A 24284-nucleotide genomic window follows, 5' to 3' on the forward strand; every position below is an offset into this window, starting at 1 on the left:
ATCACTATCCAACTTCCCATTGATCAGCTAAGGATCGAAGAAAAAAAACATAATGTCACGCCCCGAACCCCGACGAGGGCGCGACACCCCAAGATCGGTCAAAAAGTGCGACGTCCCAGGAAACATCGCCGACCCAACCCAAAACATCATAATCAAATGCAGCGGAAACGATTACACAAATCCCTGACGATATAATCATGGGGTAATAGGGAGAGACAAATCACCAAACCATCAAACACTATATTACACCCACAATATACAATATCCAATACAAGCTAGCACACCAGCAAACTTTCGAAACTAACGACCGCCAATAACAAAAAGGGACTAGCAGCCCGGTAGACTAACCCTTTATCAAAAAGACTCCTCACCAAAAATAGGTCCAACCCCTAAAACTCCTAACTAACCCCTAGTCGCTCTAGATGGGGGGTCCACTCAGAGTCAGATTCATCGAAGTCAGTCTCATTCCCTGAAGACTCCGAAGACTCAGCAGGCTCAGAATCAGCTTCGATCACAATGGGGTCATCTATATCTCCCGATTTCCACGGGACCTCAGCCGGTTCCTCATCCTCAAGCTCCACTTCTTCAGGCTCTTCCTCCTGTTCCGCTTCGGGCTCTTCTTCTTCGGGTTTCTCCTCGGGCTCTTCCTCGGGCTCCACCTCTGGATTCTCCACTGGCTCCATCTCTACGGGTTCATCGTCTGAGCCTAGATCCATTGGAATCGGTCCTTGGTAAGGTACCTCGAGCTCGGGTTGTGGTTCAGCCACCATAGGTACGGACTCAGCGGGGGTAATCGAAGGGGCCGACTATGCAGGGCCAGGGCCGGTACTAGTCAACTCACCATCAAGGGGAGGAACGGTAAAAGGATCCCAGTCTCCAAATGCATTGTAGGGAGCATCAAAACCTCTAGCAGGCCCGAATTCCTTTGCCCCATCCCGGAAAGTCCAGGCTGTATAAGTGTGAGTCTGCCACTCTGGGACACCTACGTCTACCTGAATCTCACTGGTGTGCTTAATCCAAGTATACTGTTCATCTATAGGGAACTCTACTGTTGAGTGGTCAAAAAGCATTGGTATTCCAAAACGGTGAGGCGGCTAATTATCTATTATCCAAGTCTGAGGTCTGAAATGGTTTTAAGTAAAACCATGAGATCACATCTCAGCAAGTAACACCCTAAACCCAACCTAGGCTAACACGTATCTCTGGTCACATTCAAGCACGCCAATCACACAATCAGTAAACCAGAACAATTGCAGGCACCAACAATTCAACTTGATACACACGAAACTTCACATGCTAAATCAAACGCTACCATTGACAACCGATAACATGCCATACTCAAAGATGCCATTCAAACTAAAACCACACCAATATTCGCATAATAGATACAACATCACACTTTCATCATTTCACTCAGGCGCACGCATCCAATTCATTTCTGACCCGCGTAAACACGCCTCAGGTCCAACAACACTTCTATAGCCCACGTAAACGAACATGCCTCAGGCTCAGTGTCTCTAGCCCGCGTAAACGAACACGCCTCAAGCGCAACACCGATCTCCTTTTTTTATAACACAACCCGCGTAACACGCATTAGGTTGAACAACACTTCTATAGCCTGCATAAAAACGCCTCAGGCTCGGTGTCTCTAGCTCGCGTAACACGCCTTAGGCGCAACATCGTTCTCCCTTTAACGGCATAACCCGCGTAAAACGCATCAAGTTGTGTAACATCCTGAATTTCGACCAATTTCAGGGATCAATGAGATTGATATTATTCTCATTTAATTTTAGTAAGTCTCACCCGGAACGGATCCTTCATGGGATACTGACTAATAGGGAATGGCTAATTAGGAAAACGGTACGTGGACAAGGGACCCGATCGCGAATCGAGCACTGATTCCGAGGAACGACGAGGGAATATTTTGGGCCAATGTGGGCCGATCCTAGGAGGTGATGGATTTAGTTTGGCCAGTGACGTACGATCGGATCGCGGGTGATTCCGCACGATCGAGAGTACGCGTGGCGAACAAATCCCGAACTTGAACCGAACGATCGTGACCTCCGGAACTAGCGATAATTCCGCGCATTCTCCTAGTAATCGAGACCGTCACGACTCGAGTAACCTTAGGTCGATACGCGTAACTCCTAAACAGCCACCCATTAGTGAGAGACCCTAAAATTGTAATTGAGCAATTTTGATCGTGAAATTGGATCCGGACTTGGACGTCGAATTTCGTGGGCGTGTGCGACTATTTTGTGAGAACGACGTCATTTTAGTGTGGCCAAATATATTTGGGGTCAGTACGGTCGAAAAATTGAAATTCGGCCCGAAATCGGAAAATGACGATTTTGCCCCTAGGCCTATTTTTGGTATTCCGCATTTTGGGAGAATTATTGGAGGGCAATTTGGGGATTTAATTGGATATTTCAGCCCAATAATTCAGAAATATTTTGGACTAAAATGCCCTTGGATATTTTGATAAGGTTTAATCCTAACCTTTGATTGTAAGGGCAAGATGGGCATTAATCAAGGATTGATCAAACCTCCTCATTACACCCCCAATAATTTATATTCTCTCTCACCCTCTCTCTCTCTTCATTTTTCCCTCCCCCTCTCGCCGGCCATCTCTCTCTCCCTCTCAATCTCGTCCATTCCTCTCTCTCTCGGCCGAGAGCCGCCGCTCGCCGGAGGAGCGCCGCCGTCCACGCCACGGCCACTCGCCGTGCACTGCCACCCCCACTGATCACCCCCTCACTCTCTCGCCGTTCTCTCCCTCCCTCGTTCGGCGTGAGGACCACGCCGGAGCCGCCACCGTGGGAGACCGACCGCCGAAGGCCGCCGCTCGTCGCCGCCGTGCCCGCTGCCAGGAACCGCCGGTTCAGCCGCCCTTTTCAACTTAGGATTAGGTGAATATAATCCTCTAAACCCTAATTAGGACAATTATGCATTTCTAGACGGGTTTAGGGTAATTTAGTGTTTGATTAGTACAATTTAAGGGTTAATTAGACCGTTAGAGCTTGATTATTGGATTATGGACTAGATGAGAATGTGCTAATTGGTGGCTGCCTTATCGGGATTGATTGGGACCAAGTTCGGCTATTTTGGGGGGGGGGGGGGAATTATGGTGCCGATCATAGTGGCTGGTGTTGTGATAATTTTGGTGGATTAACTGGTCGTGTATGTGGAGAATTATTGGCCTAGACAGACCTGTCCATGGCTGTTCATACCGGGGATTAATTGGACTAAGATCGGACGAGTTGGGGTTTAATTGTGTATGTTCGGAAATGCCTTAAATTGTCTAATTGGTGGCTGATTTATGCTGATTTGGAGGCGAATTAGAAGCAGAGAAAGTGCTGATTAGTGGCTGTCCACATCGAAGATTAATCGGATCAAGTTTGGACAAATTGGGAACTAATTGTATGATTGCCGGGAGTGCCTTGATTGACCGATTAATGGTTGATTTGTGCTTGAGTGTGCTCAATTGTATATTGCCATGCCGCGTCTTTGTATGGCCAATTAGTGCGGTGTGTGATTGGCCAATAATTGGCGTGAATTCTAGTGCCCAAGTTTATGAATTGTGAATGCCAATTGCGTGTTGTGCCAAATGGTGTTAAATTGGCTAAGTGAGCATGTTAATGCGAATAATTGGGCACGTGTGGTTGAATTGGATTATTGGTTTAATTGGGCAAGTTCTTGGCGGCATTGAACACGTTGTAATGCCCGTTGATTTTGGCATATTTTGTTGAGGTGCCTATGTTGGGATTTGATGCTCATAGTAGATTGCATTATTGCTCGAGTGCGGGAATTTCATGGCCACGCATTTCGTATGCTGAAAATGGGCATGAGACAAAAATTGTACAAGTATGCGGGCCTGACATGAGCATGTGATCACTCAAAATGCCCTGATACGTTTTACGCGGGGTTCAGATAAAACTGGCTGTGTGCATGTGTGATCACTAAGAACCCTGATGCGTTTTACGCGGGGTTGAACCGTCCTGATGCGTTTTACGCGAGACGATGCCCGGTTCTACCAGAAGACGGCCAGCCTGATGCGTTTTACGCGGGTTTTGGTCCGTAAGGAGATCGGTGTTGCGCCTGATGCATTTTACGCGGGCCAAGAAGTGTTGGTATTGATTATAGACCTGATGCGTTTTACGCGGGTCAGACCTGATGCATTTTACGCGGTTCGGGCTCTAATTGAGAAAATGAGCAGTGTGCCAGTGTGCAGTATTGAGCTCGATCATGATCATGGTCATAATGACGGCATGTGTATGCAAGAGTGGTTGGTAAGTGTGCGAGTATGTGCGACTCGTTGATTTGTGTGCGGCACAGGCACTAATGAGTATGAGCATGCGTATTGCGTACGTGTGATTAAGTGTGATCTCGTATGTGCCATGAGTATTATTGTGCTATGTCTAACCTACAAGGTCAGTGATGTACTCGATCTGGACCCGAAGGCCTAGGTTAATTGTTGTTACTTTGGCTGTTGCACTGTTCTGTGTTTAGTTTGCCTGTCAGGAGGTGCATGTTAGCTTAGTTTAGGTTTAGGGGGTTTTACTCGCTGAGATTCGTCTCATTGTTGTTAAAACCCAATATTTCAGACCCCCAGCCATGAACCCAGGAGGCTCGCCTCTTCGTTTTGGGATCCCCAGTCAAGTGGATAAGCAAGAGGTGGAGTACCCTCTAGGAGATGATCGATCTTATATCAAGCACTCGAGTGTAGTTTGGATTGACGAAGGCGGAGTATACCTGAAGCCGTATTCCTATATAGCTTGGACATATCGAGATGGCTTAGAGAGGAGACCGATCCGTTTTTGGTTCGTGGTGTATATGTTGTTGTATTGGATAATGTATATGTTTCCCTAGTTAATACTAGTGAATTTTTGTTATCCCATTGTGTGTTGGTTGGGGCTATCCTTGGTCTGTTGTTTGATATTGTACGGGTGTTTTCATATTGCTTCCGCATGTGCCTTGATCTTTGCGTTGGGCGTTGGGTCGGCGATGAGTCCTGGGACGTCGCACTCAAATTCGACCTATGTTTGGATGCTCGCGCGCCGTAGGGTTCAGGGCGTGACATCCCCGTTTGATTTGGTATCAAAGCAAGGTTAGCTCGGTCCAATTCGTTCGAAGCCTGGAGTGATGAGGAGCGATGACCTTGGGTAGCTTATAGGGAGACCTTTTGTGCTAAGTGTACCTCCTGACTATCTGTGCTTTGATTGAGTGCATATGTGAAATGACCCGTAAAGTGCAGGTGCGGCAGGACCTCATGTAAGTACGCGTACCTCCTTGAATGAGGTCTTGTGCTGTTTGAGCTTAGTCGCATGCTGAGTGGTTGAATGATGTTTTGATTCCCTGCCTAGGACCTTAGACCGGTTTAGCTTGGTTCAGGTCTCTAATTCCTGAGTGAAATCATAGCAGGTATGTGAGTGGTGATAGAAACCTAAAAGGTTGAGTTTGAGAGGTAGAGATATAAGGGGCCAATCAAGTTTTGAGAACCAAGCAGCAATGGACCCGTGAGTGGATAGGGTTGTGAGGGCACTTGAGGAAATTGGTAATCTTATAAGTAGGCAGGCTCAAGAGCGAGCTGCCACTAAAGCTCAGGCTGTTGAGGCCGCTGCAGCTGCTGCTATTGGTAATAATGAAAGTCCTGATTAAGGTCAAGAAAATGCAAGTGATTGGTAGAAGGCCACCAGATGAAGAGTGTTTCCTGCTGGTACCACTCAGATTTGGATTGTGTTTGTTGAGGCCTTCAAAGGCAAGTGCTATCCCGAGAGGGCATGAGAACGGAAGTTGGTTGAATTTATGAGGTTCCATTAAGGACAGATGACAGTGGACCTGTATGAAGCTGAGTTTGCTAAGTTATCCAGGTTCGCCCCAAAAATAATGAGGGACCCATTGGATAAGGCCCGGAAGTTCCGTGATGGATTGAAACCGGATTTCCGTAGTGAGACGATATCGCTGAGTCTGAAGGGCTATAAGGAGATTTGTGGACAGGCCTAATTAATTGATCATGATGTGATAGAAAGGGCTGCCACTTTTGTGATTGGTGATAGAGAAGAAAGGATAAACCTAGCAATTCTAGCTATGTGTGGCCTTGATGCAATTGTGGGCATAGGTTGGTTAGTTAAACGGAATGCTGTGCTGGATTACAGTGGCAGAGTGATTCAGTTTAGTCTAGCTGGACACCCTAGATCCGAGTTTGTAGGGAGTCAAGGAGGAACCTCGATCCCTTGAGTTTTACCAGTAGAAGCAGTCAAGTTATTGGATGAGGGTTGTTGAAGTTCCCTAGCAAGTGTGGTTGATTTGACGATAGAGGAAGTACGGCTAGTGGACATAGAAGTGGTGTGCAATTTTCCCGATGTCTTTCCTCAGGAATTGCCGGGATTGCCACCAGAAAGAGAAGTGGAATGTGTTACCGAGTTGGCCCTGGGACCGAGCCAATCTCGAAGCCGCCTAAAAGGACGTCATTGTCACAATTGAAAGAATTAAAAGTCCGGATGCAGGAATTGTTGGATAAAGGTTTCATTCGTCCTAGTGTGTCTCCATGGGGAGCGCCAGTCCTATTTGTAAGGAAGAAGGACGAGACATTGAGGTTGTGTATTGACTACCGGCTGTTGAATCAGGTGACGATTAAGAATAAGTACCCACTGCCGAAGATTGATGACCTGTTTGACCAATTGCAAGGAGCCTCAGTGTTCTCTAAGATTGACCAATGCCCCTGCTGCCTTCATAGACCTAATAAACAGGGTGTTCAAGGAGTTTTAGGACCGGATCGTCATAGTGTTCATTAACGATATATTGGTGTATTCGAAAGGCCCGGAAGAGCATGAAGTACATTTGACTGAGGTACTACGGACCTTAAGAGAACACGCACTCTACGCCAAGTTCAATGAGTGTGAGTTTTGGCTTAGCGGAGTAGCGTTCCTTGGACACATAATTTCGGGAGATGAAATTTCTATAAACCCTACGAAGATTGAGGCCGTGATTAAGTGGCCAAGACTGACATCAGTGACGGAGATTCGAAGTTTCTTAGGATTGGCTGGCTGTTATCGACGTTTTGTGGAAGGGTTCTCGTCAATAGCCACGACGTTGACGCAATTGCTTGAGAAGGAAACTAAGTTTGAGTGGGATGAAAAGTGTGAAAGGAGTTTTTAGGAGTTGAAGCATAGGCTGACAACTGCCCCGGTATTGACTATTCCGTCCGGGTCAGAAGGATTTGAGGTCGATAGTGACGCGTCATTAAGAGGACTTAGATGTGTTTTGATGCAGCATGGAAAGGTAGTTGCATATGCGTCGCGCCAGATAAGGCCGCATGAAATGAATTATCCGACGCATGATTTAGAGTTGACAACAATCGTTTACGCCCTTAAGATTTGGCGACACTATTTATATGGAGAGAAATTTCAAATTTATACCGGAAAGGCCAACCGGGCATTGTGGAAGGATTATGATTATGAGATACTATATCATCCCGGAAAGGCCAACCGGGCAGCTGATGCATTGAGTCTGAAGTTAAGTGTCGCACATTTGATGGTTAAGGAATGGGCATTGTTAGAAAAGGGTACGAGACTCGGGGTTTAGATTCGAAGTAAGTCACGTCTTGAGCTGGCTGCATTTAGGATTGAACCGAAAGTGCAAATCAAAATTAAGGCGTTGCGGTTTATGGACCCTGAGATTCAGAAGAGTCTAGAGATGGATGGCATTAAGAGGAAATCGAACTTCTAAGTGTCCGAGGATGGAATTTTGAAGTTTTGAGGATGTTTATGCGTGCCCGATGATTTGGAGCTTAAAGAAGAGATTTTATCGGAAGCTCATAGGAGCAGTCATAGTATTCACCCGGACAGCACGAAAATGTACCAGAATTTACGGTAGCATTATTGACGGAATGGAATCAAGGCGGATGTGGCCAAGTGTTTGACGTGCCAACAAGTGAAGGCACAGCGATGTAAGCCTAGGGAATTGTTGCGACCATTAGAGATCCCTGAATGGGAATGGGAACACGTCACGATGGATTTGGTAACGAGATTACCAAAGAGCCAGAGAGGACACGATTCCATTTGAGTGATAGTAGATCGACCGACTAAGTCAACGCACTTCCTGACAGTGCGAAAGGACTTAGAGTTGGAAAGGTATGCGGAATTGTGTGCGCGCCAGATAGTCCATCTTCCTGGAGTACCGGTAACGATCACTTTGGACCGTGATCCGAGATTTTCGGCCAATTTTTGGAAAAGTTTACAATCGGCCCTAGGAACGAAGTTACAGTTCAGTACGACCTATAATCCACAGACGGATGGCTAGTCTGAAAGAACGATCCAAACTTTAGAGGATAGGCTGAGAGCATGTGTATTAGACTTTCAGGACAAGTGAGAAGAACAGTGGCATTTGATTGAACTTGCCTACACTAACAGCTTTCAGTAGAATATTGAGTTGTCGCCATTTGAGACACCTTATGGCAGAACGTGTAGGACGCCAATGTGTTGGGATGAAGTAAAGGAGCGAAGTATCACAGGCCAGAATTAGTACAGCAGACGGTTGAAGCCATTGAGATCATCCGGGAAAGGCTAAGGATCGCACAGAGTCACCAGAAAAACTATGCCGATCGGAGGCGACGACCTTTGAGTTTCAGGTTGGAGATCATGTGTTTCTCAAGGTGTCGCTTATAAAAGGGATTATCCCGATTTGGCAAGAAAGGAAAACTTAGCCCGAGGTATGTCGGTCCATTTGAGATTTTGAAAAAGATTGGGGATATGGCTTATCGACTTGCCTTGCCGCCCAATCTGTCCCAAGTGCATAATGTATTCCACGTGTTGATGTGAGAAAGTATGAACCAGATCCGACTCACGTTTTGAGGTACGGGGAGATAGACATGGACGATAAGGTGTCGTACGTGGAAAGACCTATAAGGATTGAGGACAAAAAGGATCGTGTACTTCGGAATAAGACGATCCCGATGGTCAAGGTTGTATGGGAGCATCATGGAACCGAAGGCGCCACCTGGAAAAGCAAGGAAGTAATATGACGTAGGTACCCCCATTTGTTTGAGTAAACGTTTATGCTTGAGTTTGCTCAATTGTATATTGCCATGCCGCGTGTTTTATGGCCAATTAGTGCGGTGTGTGATTGGCCAATAATTGGCGTGAATTCTAGTGCCCAAGTTTATGAATTGTGAATGCCAATTGCGTGTTGTGCCAAATGGTGTTAAATTGGCTAAGTGAGCATGTTAATGCGAATAATTGGGCACGTGTGGTTGAATTGGATTATTGGTTTAATTGGGCAAGTTCTTGGTGGCATTGAACACGTTGTAATGCCCGTTGATTTTGGCATATTTTGTTGAGGTGCCTATGTTGGGATTTGATGCTCATCGTACATTGCATTATTGCCCGAGTGCGGGAATTTCATGGCCACGCATTTCGTATGCTGAGAATGGGCATGAGACGAAAATTGTGCGAGTATGCGGGCCTGACATGAGCATGTGATCACCTAAAATACCCTGATGCGTTTTACGCGGGGTTAAGATAAAACTGGCTGTGTGCATGTGTGATCACTTAGAACCCTAATGCGTTTTACGCGGGGTTGAACCCATCCTGATGCGTTTTACGCGGGGTTGAACCCATCCTGATGCGTTTTACGCGGGACGATGCCCGGTTCTACCGGAAGACGGCCAGCCTGATGCTTTTTATGCGGGTTTCGGTCCGTAAGGAGATCGGTGTTGCGCCTGATGCGTTTTACGCGGGCTAGAGACTCTGGGGGTGAAGCGTTTTACGCGGGCTAGGAAGTGTTGGTATTGATTATAGACCTGATACGTTTTACGCGGATCAGACCTGCTGCGTTTTACGCGGGTCGAGCTTTAATTGAGAAAATGAGCAGTGTCCCAGTGTGCAGTATTGAGCTAGATCATGAGCATGGTCATAATGACGGCATGTGTATGCAAGAGTGCATTGGTAAGTGTGCGACTATGTGCGACTTGTTGATTTGTGTGCGGCACAGGCACTAATGAGTATGAGCATGCGTATGGCGTACGTGTGATTAAGTGTGATCGCGTATGTACCATGAGTATTATTGTGTTATGTCTAACCTACAGGGTTAGTGATGTACTCGATCTGGGCTCGAGGGCCTAGGTTAATTGTTGTTGCTTTGGCTGTTGCACTGTTCTGTGTTTGGTTTGCCTGTCAGGAGGTGCATGTTAGCCTAGTTTAGGTTTATGGGGTTTTACTCGCTGAGATTCGTCTCATTGTTGTTAAAACCCAATATTTCAGACCCCCAGCCATGAACCCAGGAGGCCCGCCTCTTCGTTTTGGGATCCCCAGTCAAGTGGATAAGCAAGAGGTGGAGTACCCTCTAGGAGATGATCGATCTTATATCAAGCACTCGAGTGTAGTTTGGATTGACGAAGGCGGAGTATACCTGAAGCCGTATTCCTATATAGCTTCGACATATCGAGATGGCTTAGTGAGGAGACCGATCCGTTTTTGGTTCGTGGTGTATATGTTGTTGTATTGGATAATGTATATGTTTCCCTAGTTAATACTAGTGAATTTTTGTTATCCCATTGTGTGTTGGTTGGGGCTATCCTTGGTCTGTTGTTTGATATTGTACGGGTGTTTTCATATTGCTTCCGCATGTGCCTTGATCTCTGCGTTGGGCGTTAGGTCGGCGACGAGTCCTGGAACATCGCACTGAAATTCGACCTATGTTAGGATGCTCGCGCGCCGTAGGGTTCGGGGCGTGACATCCCTGTTTGATTTGGTATCAGAGCAAGGTTAGCTCGGTCCAATTCGGTCTAAGCCTGGAGTGATAAGGAGAGATGACCTTGGGTAGCTAATAGGGAGACCTTGTGTGCTAAGTCTACCTCCTGACTGTCTGTGCTTTGATTGAGTGCATATGTGAAATGACCCGTAAAGTACAGGTGCGGTAGGACCTGAGGTAAGTACGCGTACCTCCTTGATTGAGGTCTTGTGCTATTTCTAGCTTAGTCGCTTGCTGAGTGGTTGAATGCTGTTTTGATTCCCTGCCTAGGACCTTAGACCGGTTTAGCTTGGTTCAGGTCTCTAATTCCTGAGTGGAATTATAGCAGGTAGGTGAGTGGTGATAGAAACCTGTAAGGTTGAGCTTCAGAGGTAAAGATAAAAGGGGCCAATCAAGTTCTGAGAACCAAGCTGCAATGGACCCGTGAGTGGACAGGGTCGTGAGGGCACTTGAGGAAATTGGTAATCTTATAAGTAGGCAGACTCAAGAGCGAGCTGTCACTAAAGCTCAGGCTGTTGAGGCCGCTGCAGCTGCTGCTATTGGTAATAATGAAAGTCCTGATTAAGGCCAAGGAAATGCAAGTGATTGGTAGAAGGCCACCAGAGGAAGAATGTTTCCTGCTGGTACTGCTCAAATTTGAATTGTGTTTGTTGAGGCCTTCAAAGGCAAGTGCTACCCCGAGAGGGCATGAGAACGGAAGTTGGTTGAATTTATGAGGTTCCATTAAGGACATATGATAGTGGACCTGTATGAAGCTGAGTTTGCTAGGTTATCCAGGTTCACCCCAAAAATAATGAGGGACCTATTGGATAAGGCCCGGAAGTTCCGTGATGGATTGAAACCGAATTTCCGTAGAGAGACGATATCGCTGAGTCTGAAGGGCTATAAGGAGATTTGTGGACAGGCCTAATCAATTGATCATGATGTGATAGTTGGTTAGTTAAGAATGCTGTGCTGGATTACAGTGGCAGAGTGATTTAGTTTAGTCCAGCTGGACACCCTAGATCCGAGTTTGTAGCGAGTCGAGGAGGAACCTCGATCCCTTGAGTTTTACCAGTAGAAGCAGTCAAGTTGTTGGATGAGGGTTGTCGAAGTTCCCCAGCAAGTGTGATTGATTTGACGACAGAGGAAGTGCGGCTAGTGGACATAGCAGTGGTATGCAATTTTTCCGATGTCTTTCCTCAGGAATTGCCGAGATTGCCACCAGAAAGAGAAGTGGAATGTGTTTCCGAGTTGGCCCTTGGACTGAGCCAATCTCGAAGCCGCCTAAAAGGATGTCATTGTCAGAATTGAAAGAATTAAAAGTCCGGATGCAAGAATTGTTGGATAAAGGTTTCATTCTTCCTAGTGTGTCTCCATGGGGAGCGCTAGTCCTATTTGTAAGGAAGAAGGACGAGACATTGAGGTCGTGTATCGACTATCGGTAGTTGAATCAGGTGACGATTAAGAATAAGTACCCACTGCCGAGGATTGATGACCTGTTTGACCAATTGCAAGGAGCCTCAGTGTTCTCTAAGATTGACCAATGCCCCTGCTGCCTTCATGGACCTAATAAACAGGGTGTTCAAGGAGTTTTGGGACCGGATCGTCATAGTGTTCATTGACGATATATTGGTGTATTCGAAAGGCTCGGAAGAGCATGAAGTACATTTGACTGAGGTACTACGGACCTTAAGAGAACACGCACTCTACGCCAAGTTCAGTGAGTGTGAGTTTTGGCTTAGCGGAGTAGCGTTCCTTAGACACATAATTTCGGGAGATGAAATTTCTGTAAACCCTACGAAGATTGAGGCCGTGATAAAGTGGCCGAGACTGACATCAGTGACAGAGATTCAAAGTTTCTTAGGATTGACTGCCTCTTATCGACGTTTTGTGAAAGGGTTCTCGTCGATAGCCACACCGTTGACGCGATTGCTTGAGAAGGAAACTAAGTTTGAGTGGGATGAAAAGTGTGAAAGGAGTTTTTAGGAGTTGAAGCATAGGCTGACAACTGCCCCGGTATTGACTATTCCGTCCGGGTCAGAAGGATTTGAGGTCGATAGTGACGCGTCATTAAGAGGACTTAGATGTGTTTTGATGTAGCATGGAAAGGTAGTTGCATATGCGTCGCGCCAGATGAGGCCGCATGAAATGAATTATCCGACGCATGATTTAGAGTTGGCAACAATCGTTTACGCCTTTAGGATTTGGTGACACTATTTATGTGGAGAGAAATTTCAGATTTATTCCGACCACTAGAGCTTCAAATATCTGTTTCCTCAAAAAGGAGTTAAAAATGAAGCAGTGTCCATGGATGGCATTGTGGAAGGATTATGATTATGAGATACAATATCATCCCGGAAAGGCCAACCGGGTAGCTGATGCATTGAGTGTGAAGTTAAGTGTCGTACATTTGATGGTTAAGGAATGGGCATTGTTAGAAAAGGGTACGAGACTCGGGATTTAGATTCGAAGCAAGTCACGTCTCGAGGTGGCTGCATTTAGGATGGAACCGAAAGTGCAAATCAAAATTAAGCCGTTGCGGTCTACGGACCCTGAGATTCAGAAGAGTCTAGAGATGGATGGCACTAAGAGGAAACCAGACTTCCAAGTGTCCAAGGATGGAATTTTGAAGTTTTGAGGATGTTTATGCGTGCCCGATGATTTGGAGCTTAAAGAAGAGATTTTATCGGAAGTTCATAGGAGCAATCATAGTATTCACCCGGGCAGCACGAAAATGTACCAGAATTTACAGTAGCATTATTGACGGAATGGAATCAAGGCAGATGTGGCCAAGTGTTTGACGTGTCAACAAGTGAAGGCACAGCGATGTAAGCCTGGGGAATTGTTGCGACCATTAGAGATCCCTGAATGGGAATGAGAACACGTCACGATGGATTTGGTAACGAGATTACCAAGGAGCCAGAGAGGACACGATTCCATTTGAGTGATAGTAGATCGACCGACTAAGTCAGCGCACTTCCTGGTAGTGCGAAACGACTTAGAGTTGGAAAGGTATGTGGAATTGTGTGTGCGCCAGATAGTCCGTCTTCCTGGAGTACCGGTAACGATCACTTTGGACCGTGATCCGAGATTTTCGGCCAATTTTTGTAAAAGTTTACAATCGGCCCTAGGAACGAAGTTACAGTTCAGTACGACCTATAATCCACAAACGGATGGCTGGTCTGAAAGGACGATCCAAACTTTAGAGGATAGGCTGAGAGCATATGTATTAGACTTTTAGGGCAAGTGAGAAGATCAGTGGCATTTGATTGAACTTGCCTACGCTAACAGCTTTCAGCAGAATATTGAGTTGGCACCATTTGAGACACCTTATGGCAGAACGTGTAGGACGCCAGTGTGTTGAGATGAAGTAAGGGAGCGAAGTATCACAGGCCAGAATTAGTACAACAGACGATTGAAGCCGTTGAGATCATCCGGGAAAGGCTAAGGATCGCGCAGAGTCGCCAGAAAAACTATGCCGATCGGAGGCGACGACCTTTGAGTTTCAGGTTGGAGATCATGTGTTTCTCAATGTGTCGCTTATAAAAGGGATTATCCCGATTTGGCAAGAAAGGAAAACTTAGCCCTAGGCATGACGGTCCATTTGAGATTTTGGAAAAGATTGGGGATATGGCTTATCGACTTGCCTTGCCGCCCAACCTGTCCCAAGTGCATAATGTATTCCGCATGTCGATGTGAGAAAGTATGAACCAGATCCGACCCACGTTTTGAGGTACGAGGAGATAGACGTGGACGACAAAGTGTCGTACGTGGAAAGACCTGTAAGGATAGAGGACAAAAGGATCGTGTACTTCGGAATAAGACGATCCCGATGGTCAAGGTTGTATGGGAGCACCATGGAACCGAAGGCGCCACCTAGAAAAGCAAGGAAGTAAGATGACGTCAGTACCCCCATTTGTTTGAGTAAACGAGTTGGATTGCAAATTTCGAGGACGAAATTTTTATAAGGGGGGAAGAGTTGTAACATCCTGACTTTCAACCCATTTCCGGGATCAATGAGATTGATATTATTCTCATTTAATTTTAGTAAGTCTCACCCGGAACGGATCCTTCACGGGATACTGACCAATAGGGAATGGCTAATTAGGAAAACGGTACGTGGACCAGGGACCCGATCGCGAATCGAGCACCGATTCCGAGGAACGACGAGGGAATATTTTGGGCAAATGTAGGCCGATCCTAGGAGGTGACGGATTTAGTTTGGCCAGTGACGTACGATTGGATCGCGGGTGATTCCGCACGACCGAGAGTACGCGCGGCGAACAAATCCCAAACTTGAACCGAACGATCGTGACCTCCGGAACAAGCGATAATTCCTCTCGTTCTCCCGGTAATCGAGACCGTCACGACTCGAGTAACCCTAGGTCGATGCGCGTAACCCCTAAACAGCCGCGCCGTTAGTGAGAGACCCTAAAATTGTAATTGGGCAATTTTGATTGTGAAATTGGATCCGGACTTGGACGTCGAATTTCGTGGGCATGTGCGACTATTTTGCGAGGGCGACGTCATTTTAGTGTGGCCAAATATATTTGGGGTCAGTACGGTCGAAAAATGAAAATTCGGCCCAAAATCGGAAAATGGCGATTTTGCCCTAGGCCTATTGTTGGTATTCCGAATTTTGTGAGAATTATTGGAGGGCAATTTGGGGATTTAATTGGATATTTCAGCCCAATAATTCAGAAATATTTTGGACTAAAATGCCCTTGGATATTTTGATAAGGTTTAATCCTAACCTTTGATTGTAAGGGCAAGATAGGCATTAACCAAAGATTGGTCAAACCTCATCATTACACCCCCAATAATTTATATTCTCTCTCACCCTCTCTCTCTCCTCATTTTTCCCTCCCCCTCTCGCCGGCCATCTCTCTCTCCCTCTCAATCTCGCCTATTCCTTTCTCTCTCGGCCGAGAGCCGCCGCTCGCCGGAGGAGCGCTGCCATCCACGCCACCGCCAGCCGCCGTGCACCGCCACCCCCACCGATCACCCCCTCACTCTCTCGCCGTTCTCTCCCTCCCTCGTTTGGCGTGAGGACCACGCCGGAGCCGCCACCGTGGGAGACCGACCGCCGAAGGCCGCCGCTCGTCGCCGCCGTGCCCGCCGCCCGTCGCCGCCGTGCCCGCCGCCGGTTCAGCCGCCCTTTCAGCTTAGGATTAGGTGAGTATAATCCTCTAAACCCTAATTAGGACGATTATGCATTTCTAGACGGGTTCAGGGTAATTTAGTGTTTGATTGGTACAATTTAAGGGTTAATTAGACCGTTAGGGCTTGATTATTGGATTATGGACTAGTGGCTGATTTGGGAGTAATTTGGGGAGCTTAATGGAATGTTTGAGGGTAATTTATTGGCCGAGAATGTGCTAATTGGTGGCTGCCTTATCAGGATTGATTGGGACCAAGTTCGGCTATTTTGGGGGGGTAATTATGGTGCCGATCATAGTGACTGGTGTTATGATAATTTTGGTGGATTAACTGGCCGTGTATATGGAGAATTATTGGCCTAGATAGACCTGGTCCATGGCTGTTCATACCGGGGATTAATTGGACTAAGATCGGACGAGTTGGGGTTTAATTGTGTATGTTCGGAAATGCCTTAAATTGTCTAATTGGTGGTTGATTTATGCTGATTTGGAGGCGGATTAGAAGCCGAGAAAGTGCTGATTAGTGGCTGTCCACATCGAAGATTAATCGGATCAAATTTGGACAAATTGGGAACTAAATTGTATGATTGCCGGGAGTGCCTTGATTGACCGATTAATGGTTGATTTGTGCTTGAGTGTGCTCAGTTGTATATTGTCATGCCGCGTGTTTGTATGGCCAATTAGTGCGGTGTGTGATTGGCCAATAATTGGCGTGAATTCTAGTGCCCAAGTTTATGAATTGTGAATGCCAATTGCGTGTTGTGCCAAATGGTGTTAAATTGGCTAAGTGAGCATGTTAATGCGAATAATTGGGAACGTGTAGTTGAATTGGATTATTGGTTTAATTGGGCAAGTTCGTTGTAATGCCCGTTGATTTTGGCATATTTTGTTGAGGTGCCTATGTTGGGATTTGATGCTTATAGTACATTGCATTATTGCCCGAGTGTGGGAATTTCATGGCCATGCATTTCGTATGCTGAGAATGGACATGAGACGAAAATTGTGCGAGTATGCGGGCCTGACATGAGCATGTGCCTTAAAACTGCGTTTTACGCGGGGTTCAGATAAAACTGGCTGTGTGCATATGTGATCACTAAGAACCCTGATGCGTTTTACGCGGGACAATGCCCGGTTCTACCGGAAGACGGCCAGCCTGATGGGTTTTACGCGGGTTTTGGTCCGTAAGGAGATCGGTGTTATGCCTGATGCGTTTTACGCGGACTAGAGACACTGGGCTTGATGCGTTTTACGCGATCCAGGAAATGTTGGTATTGATTATAGACCTGATGCGTTTTACGCGGGTCGAGCTCTAATTAAGAAAATGAGCAGTGTGCTAGTGTACAGTATTTAGCTAGATCATGAGCATGGTCATAATGACGGCATGTGTATGCAAGAGTGCATTGGTAAGTGTGCGAGTATGTGCGACTCGTTGATTTGTGTGTTGCACAGGCACTAATGAGTATGAGGATGCGTATGGCGTACGTGTGATTAAGTGTGATCGCGTATGTGCCATGAGTATTATTGTGTTATGTCTAACCTACACTGTCAGTGATGTACTCGATCTGGGCCCGAGGGCCTAGGTTAATTGTTGTTGCTTTGGCTGTTGCACTGTTCTGTGTTTAATTTGCCTGTCAAGAGGTGCATGTTAGCCTAGTTTAGGTTTAGGGGGTTTTACTCGCTGAGATTCGTCTCATTGTTGTTAAGACCCAATATTTCAGACCCCTAGTCATGAACCCTGGAGGCCCGCCTCTTCGTTTTGGGATCCCCAGTCACGTGGATAAGCAAGAGGTGGAGTACCCTCTAGGAGATGATAGATCTTATATCAAGCACTCGAGTGTAGTTTGGATTGACGAAGGCGGAGTATACCTGAAGCCGTATTCCTATATAGCTTGGACATATCGAGATGGCTTAGAGAGGAGACCGATCCGTTTTTGGTTCGTGGTGTATATATTGTTGTATTGGATACTGTATATGTTTCCCTGGTTAATACTAGTGAATTTTTGTTATCCCATTGTGTGTTGGTTGGGGCTATCGTTGGTCTGTTGTTTTATATTGTATAGGTGTTTTCATATTGCTTCCGCATGTGCCTTGATCTCTGCGTTGGGCGTTGGGTCGGCGACGAGTCCTGGGACGTCGCACTCAAATTCGACCTATGTTGGGATGCTCGCACGCCGTAGGGTTCGGGGCATGACAGGTTGGCGGTCTTCCGGTAAAACCGTGCATTGTCCCGTGTAACATGCTTCCGGACGGGTTCAATTCCCCGCGTAAAATGCATCAGGGATTATGTTATCACACGTGCACACATTTTCCATTTATTAACTAGACCCCGCGTAAAAACGCCTCAGGGTATTTAATGACCATGTAACACATCGGCACCCAATCTCATGCCAATTTCATACGACCGATTCGCACACATCATCCAACATATACAGGCTACCACCAGTGAGCCATGCCAATTCACAATTTTACCAATTCAATTTGCACGTGCACAATTTAACGCGAATTTTTGCATTTTAAGCCAAATTTCACCACTCACGGGCGTCGTACTCCTACCGACAACCCCAAACCAACACGCACTATGTCTCAAACACCAATATGCATCAATTCAGCCACAGAATAAACAGTGATTCGGCCACCACAGAAAAATCACTATAAACGGCACATTTAGGCCTGCTTTTCACGCAATAAGTCACAATAATCACTCGTAATTATTCTAATCACAAAATCAATCAATCCTAACCTCCAATCCACCTCAAAAAATCATCACAATTTCATCCAAATAGCTTAGCCAAAGCAGTCCAACCATTTCTCTACGAATAACCCCTAAAACTTGCTAAAACGGGCCCGAACTAACCCGAAATTACCCGTTATTCTAGGCGAGGGTTAGGCCAACTCACATGAAGGACAGTGGGCTGAGGAAGTCACGGCCAGAGAGGGAGGAGAGGGAGAGAGTGATCGTGAAAAATGAGGGAAGAGAGAGAGAAAAGAAAGAAAAGAAAAGAAAAGAAAACCTAGTCTACCCCTAGGTAAAATTACCATCCTACCTCTCTCTCTACTTTTAATCCGACGACCACGATTCGATCTTATCTAAAAATCGATGGCCCAAATCGAATCCCATCAAAAATATCCAAGGGCAAAATTGGAATTTCACAAAAAGTGCAGGGGCAAAACCGTCAAAAAATTTGTATCTCTAAAGTTGGTGTAAAATGACCAAAATGCCCCTCTCATTTATACTTGTCCTTCATAAAATCTCAAGGGTAAAATGGTCATTTTCCATTTTCTTCCAAATTTCCAAATTTCTGACGAATTCGAGCAAATTCAAAAATGACCACGGTACTTCTGACGTCGTCCAAATATTGTATCATGACTATCGAAATTTTCGATGCCCAAACTCGGTCTCTATTTAATAGCCAAACTCAAATAAACACAACTTGAGCTTATCTCAAACTAACGGGCAGCTTCCGGGAAAATTCGTGTATTCGACCGGTGGTCGATACTAAATCGAACCACGTTTAAGCTCACTTGAGTCATGACGACCTCGATTGTCATATAATTACGAAGATCAATCACCAGTTCTAAAGATCGCGATCGTTTGGAACAGGTTTGGGATCGTTCGCAAATTCATATCCTGGCGAGGCGGAATCACCCGCGATCCAGTTATATGGCATTCGCAAATCGATCCATGACCAACCTTAGATCGGTCTATATTAGCCCAAAATATCACCTCGAAATCCTTATGGTCGAAAGTCCGTGCATGATCAAGTTCTATGGCTGCGCGAATTAAATTCCCTAATTAGCCTTTCTTACTGGTTCGTATCCCGAGAGTGATCAAGTCTGGGCAAGATTTGCTACAAGTGCGTTATTGAAATCATGCATTTCATAAATACCAAGTGGGTCGAAATTTGGAATGTCACAACTCTTTCTCCCTTATAAAAATTTCGTCCTCGAAATTTACAATCCAAGCCAAACTATTCAAACAACTAGGGGTAATGACGTCTCATCAGCTCCTCGCTTTCCCAAGTAGCGCCTTCAGTCCCGGGGTGTTCCCAAATCATCTTAATCCTTAAGACTTGTTCCTTCCTATCCTCGATCCGCATCTGTCTTTCCGCACTGCCAAAAAGTGTACTGATTTTGTCAATCTATCCATAATCACCTAAATGAAATCATGGCCCTTTTGGCTCCTTGGTAATCCCATTACAAAATCCATAGTCACGTGCTCCCATTTCCACTCAGGGATTTCCAATGGTCGCAACAATCCTCCGGGCTTGCAATGTTGCGCTTTCACTTGCTAGCATGTTAAACACTTAGCTACATTTTTAGCTATGTCCACCTTCATGCAATTCCACCAATAGTACTGTCTCTAGTTCTGATACATTTTCGTACTACTAGGATGTATGCTATACTTGCTACGGCGTGCTTCCGATAAGATTTCCTCCTTAAGTTCTGCGTCATCGAGCACACACAACCTTCCTCGGAACTTCAAGATCCCGTCTTTGGATACTTGAAAGTTCGCTTTCCTCTTAGTAACATCCATTTCCAGAATTTTCTGAATTTCTTGGTATGTAGATTGTAAAGCCTTAATCTTAGTCTGGATTTCTGGTTCGATCCTTAGTGTGGCTAGCAAACTCGAGACTTGACTTACTTCAAGTCTAAATTCCGAGTCTCGAACCTTTTCCAACAAGGTCCATTCCTTAACTAACAAGTATACGATGCTTGACTTTCGACTTAATGCTTCAGCTACCCGGTTGGCCTTTCCGGGGTGATACAAAATATCACAATCGTAATCCTTAAGTAATTCCATCCAACGACGCTGTCTCATGTTAAGCTTTTTTTTAGAAAATAGATATTTCAAACTTTGATGGTTCGTATATATCTGAAATTTCTCTCCGCATAAGTAATGTCGCCAAATCTTAAGGGCGAATACTATTGCGGCCAATTCCAAATCGTGCGTCGGGTAGTTCAGCTCATGCAGTCTCAACTGTCTTGATGCGTAGGCCACTACTCGTCCATTTTGCATGAGTACACACCCTAATCCTTTTAACGACGCATCGCTATCAATTTCATATTCTCCTAGTCCTGATGGAATAGTCAACACCGGCGCCGTTGTCAATCTATGTTTTAGTTCTTGAAAACTCCTTTCAAATCTGTCGGTCCATTCAAACCTTATTTCCTTTTTCAACAAATGTGTCAACGGTGTTGCTATTGCCGAAAATCCTTCCACAAAACGTCTATAGTATCCTGCCAGACCCAAGAAGCTTCGAACCTCGATTACCGTCGTCGGTCTCGGCCACTTTATCACAGCTTCAATCTTTGCCGGATCTACTGAAATTCCATCCCCCGAGATCACATGTCCAAGAAATGCTACACGACTGAACCAAAACTCGTACTTACTAAACTTGGCGTACAGTGTGTGTTCCTTTAAAGTTTGTAGAACTTTACTCAAATGGAACTCGTGCTCTTCCGGGCTCTTCGAGTACACCAATATATCGTCTATAAAGACTAGACCAAACTGATCCAAGAACTCTTTAAACACACGATTCATCAAGTCCATAAAGGCAGCAAGGGCATTAGTCAAACCAAACGGTATTACTATAAACTCATAGTGCCCATACCTCGTCCTGAATGCTGTCTTCGGTATATCCTCTTTCCTAATCCTCAACTGATGATATCCCGTCCTCAAATCAATCTTAGAAAATACCGAAGCCCCTTGTAATTGATCAAACAAATCATCTATCCTTGGTAAGGGATATTTATTCTTGATAGTCACTTGGTTCAACTACCTATAATCGATACACAACCTCAACGACCTATCTTTCTTCCTTACAAACAACACTGGCGCTCCCCATGGAGACGTACTTGGACGAATAAAACCTTTGTCCAACAACTCTTGCATCTGAACTTTCAATTCTTTCAATTCCGATAACGACATCCTATAGGGTGCTTTCGAGATCGGCTCTGTCCCAGGGGCCAACTCGATTACAAACTCTACTTCTTTTTCTGGTGGCAATCCCGGCAATTCCTGAGGAAAGACATCGGGAAAGTTGCGCACCACGGCTATATCCTCTAGCCTCGGCTCCTCAATCGTCGAATCAACTAGTGACGCTAGGAATCCTTGGCACCCTTCGTCCAACAACTTAGTCACTTCCAGTGATGAAATCCAAGGAATTGAGGTTTCTCCTCGATTTCTCACAAATTCGAATCTAGGATGTTCAACCAGATTAAATTGGATCACCCTGCTACTACAATCCATTATAGCCGTCTGCTTAGTCAATCAATCCATGCTAGTAATCACATCAAAATCATACATGACTAAGACTGCCAGGTCTATCCTTTCTTCTCTATCACCAGTCACTATCTTACAATCCAAGCATCCTAACGAAACTAATACCTGATCAATCAACGGAGTATTAACGCATAACACAACTTCAAGTGATTTCGGCTTCCCGATATTCTTCTTAGGCTGCGCATGACAATGATTCTGTGCCCGGAAACAGATTCTGCGCAGAAATGATTCTTTTTGATTCTGTGCCCGGAATTGATTCTGAGTATTTTAAGGCATTTGTTAACGGCCCAAAATTCCATCCCTGGAATAGAAAAAGAACATAAATGCGTTTGGTAACGCCACAAAATTTCTTTTTATTAATAATATTTTTAAATATTTTAATATTTCTTTCTTTTTTTCTTTTCTTTTTTTCTTTTCCTCCTTCTTAGCCATAGCCTGCTCGCCGGCCATGACCGGTAAAATATTTTTTTAAAAAATATATATTTTTAATTTTTTTTTGCCATGGCCTGGTTGCCGGCCATGGCCGGTAAAATATTTTTTTTATTAATAATATTTTTTATTAAAATATTTTTATTAAAAATATACATTTCTATTTTTTTGGGCCATGGCCTAGTCGCCGGCCATGGCCAATAAATTTTTTTTTTTATTAATAATATTTTTTATTAAAATTATATATTTTTATTTTTTTGGCCATGGCCTGGTCGCCGGCCATGGCTGGTAAAATATTTTTTTTATTAAAATATTTTTATTAAAAATATATTTTTTTCTTTTTTTTGGCCATGGCCTGATCGCCGGCCAGGGCCTGTAAAATATTTTTTTTATTAAAAATATACATTTTTATTTTTTTTGCCATGGCCTGGTCGCTGGCCATGGCCGGTAAAATATTTTTTTTATTAAAATATTTTTATTAAAAATATATATTTTTTTCTTTTTTTACCATGGCCTGGTCACTGGCCATGGCAGGTAAAATATTTTTTTATTAAAATATTTTTATTAAAAATATATTTTTTTCTTTTTTATGGCCATGGCCGGTAAAATATTTTTTATTAAAATATTTTATTCTCGTCAGATCCGGCGAGGGCGGTCCTCGGGCCGGACATTAGAAGCTAAATTAAAAACCAAGAAAAGGAAGAAGAAAAAAAATTGATTCTCAAAATTGTTCCCAGGAATCAAGAAGCTACGTTTTTTATTCTTGATTCTGCTCCAAAAGCGATTACAGGAACAATTTTTGACAAAATTGTGCCCAGAATCAAAAAATTAAACAAACGCATTTCTGTTCCCAAACTGATTCTGGGAACAAAAGAATAGAATCAAACACTGTTTGGCAAGTTGTCATGCGTAGTCTTAACGGGTGGGACAAAACACTGATTTCCCGCCATCGGTTTCTTTCCGAAGTGGCAGTTGTCCCTAGCCGGGGCAAACCTCGACTTAGAAGCGGTACCGCTATCCGCCAAATCACGCTCAATCGCTTGGGACCGCTCATAAATCTCATTATAATATCTTAAGTTCAATGAAATCATTTGGCTACAAAGGTCCGGTTTCAACCCACCTCGGAACCTTCGAGCCTTGTCCAAAGGATCCTCTACCATCCTTGGGGCAAACTTGGATAATCTAGAAAATTCTACCTCGTACTGATCCACAGACATTTGTCCCTGACGCAATCTCATGAATTCAGCTAATTTTCGTTCCCGGGCACTCTCAGAAAAGTACTTACCATTGAAGACTTCCACAAACATCGCCCAAGTCTGGGTGGCACCAGCAAGGAACACCCTTCCTCTGGTAGCTTTCCTCCAATCACTTGCGTTTCCTTGGAACTGGTACACCGCCAGGGTTACTTTCTCTTCTTCGGTGCACCCTAGTACCTCAAAGGCCTTTTCTAATTCCTCTACCCAAAGCGATGCAGCCTCATGGTCGCCTTTACCATCAAACTTTGAGGGTTTCAACTTCAAAAATTGCTCTACTAACTGGGGCATCTGCCTATTCACATTTACTGGTCCTTGGGCTTGTCCTTGACCTTGACCCTGATTCCCATGATTGGCAACAGCAGCAGCTGCAACGGCCTCAGCGGCCTGAGCTATATTGGCAGCTCGCTCCTGAGTCTGCCTACCCAT

The 24284-nt window shown here is 45.0% G+C and overlaps 1 protein-coding gene across 1 annotated transcript; it reads right to left on the reverse strand.

The window, feature by feature from the left end:
* Positions 1–806: 806 nt before the first annotated feature.
* Positions 807–24284, reverse strand: LOC130134844 (uncharacterized). Its single transcript, XM_056302587.1, has 2 exons — positions 23723–24284; positions 807–1048 (listed from the first exon to the last, which is right to left on the reverse strand). The coding sequence occupies exons 1-2, from the start codon at positions 24282–24284 to the stop codon at positions 807–809; spliced, it is 804 nt and encodes a 267-aa protein (XP_056158562.1).

This window comes from Syzygium oleosum, unplaced genomic scaffold (genome assembly GCF_021117445.2).
Source record: "Syzygium oleosum isolate NSW1041296 unplaced genomic scaffold, Sole_v2.1 Sole_v2.24, whole genome shotgun sequence".
NCBI classification, from domain to species: domain Eukaryota; kingdom Viridiplantae; phylum Streptophyta; class Magnoliopsida; order Myrtales; family Myrtaceae; genus Syzygium; species Syzygium oleosum.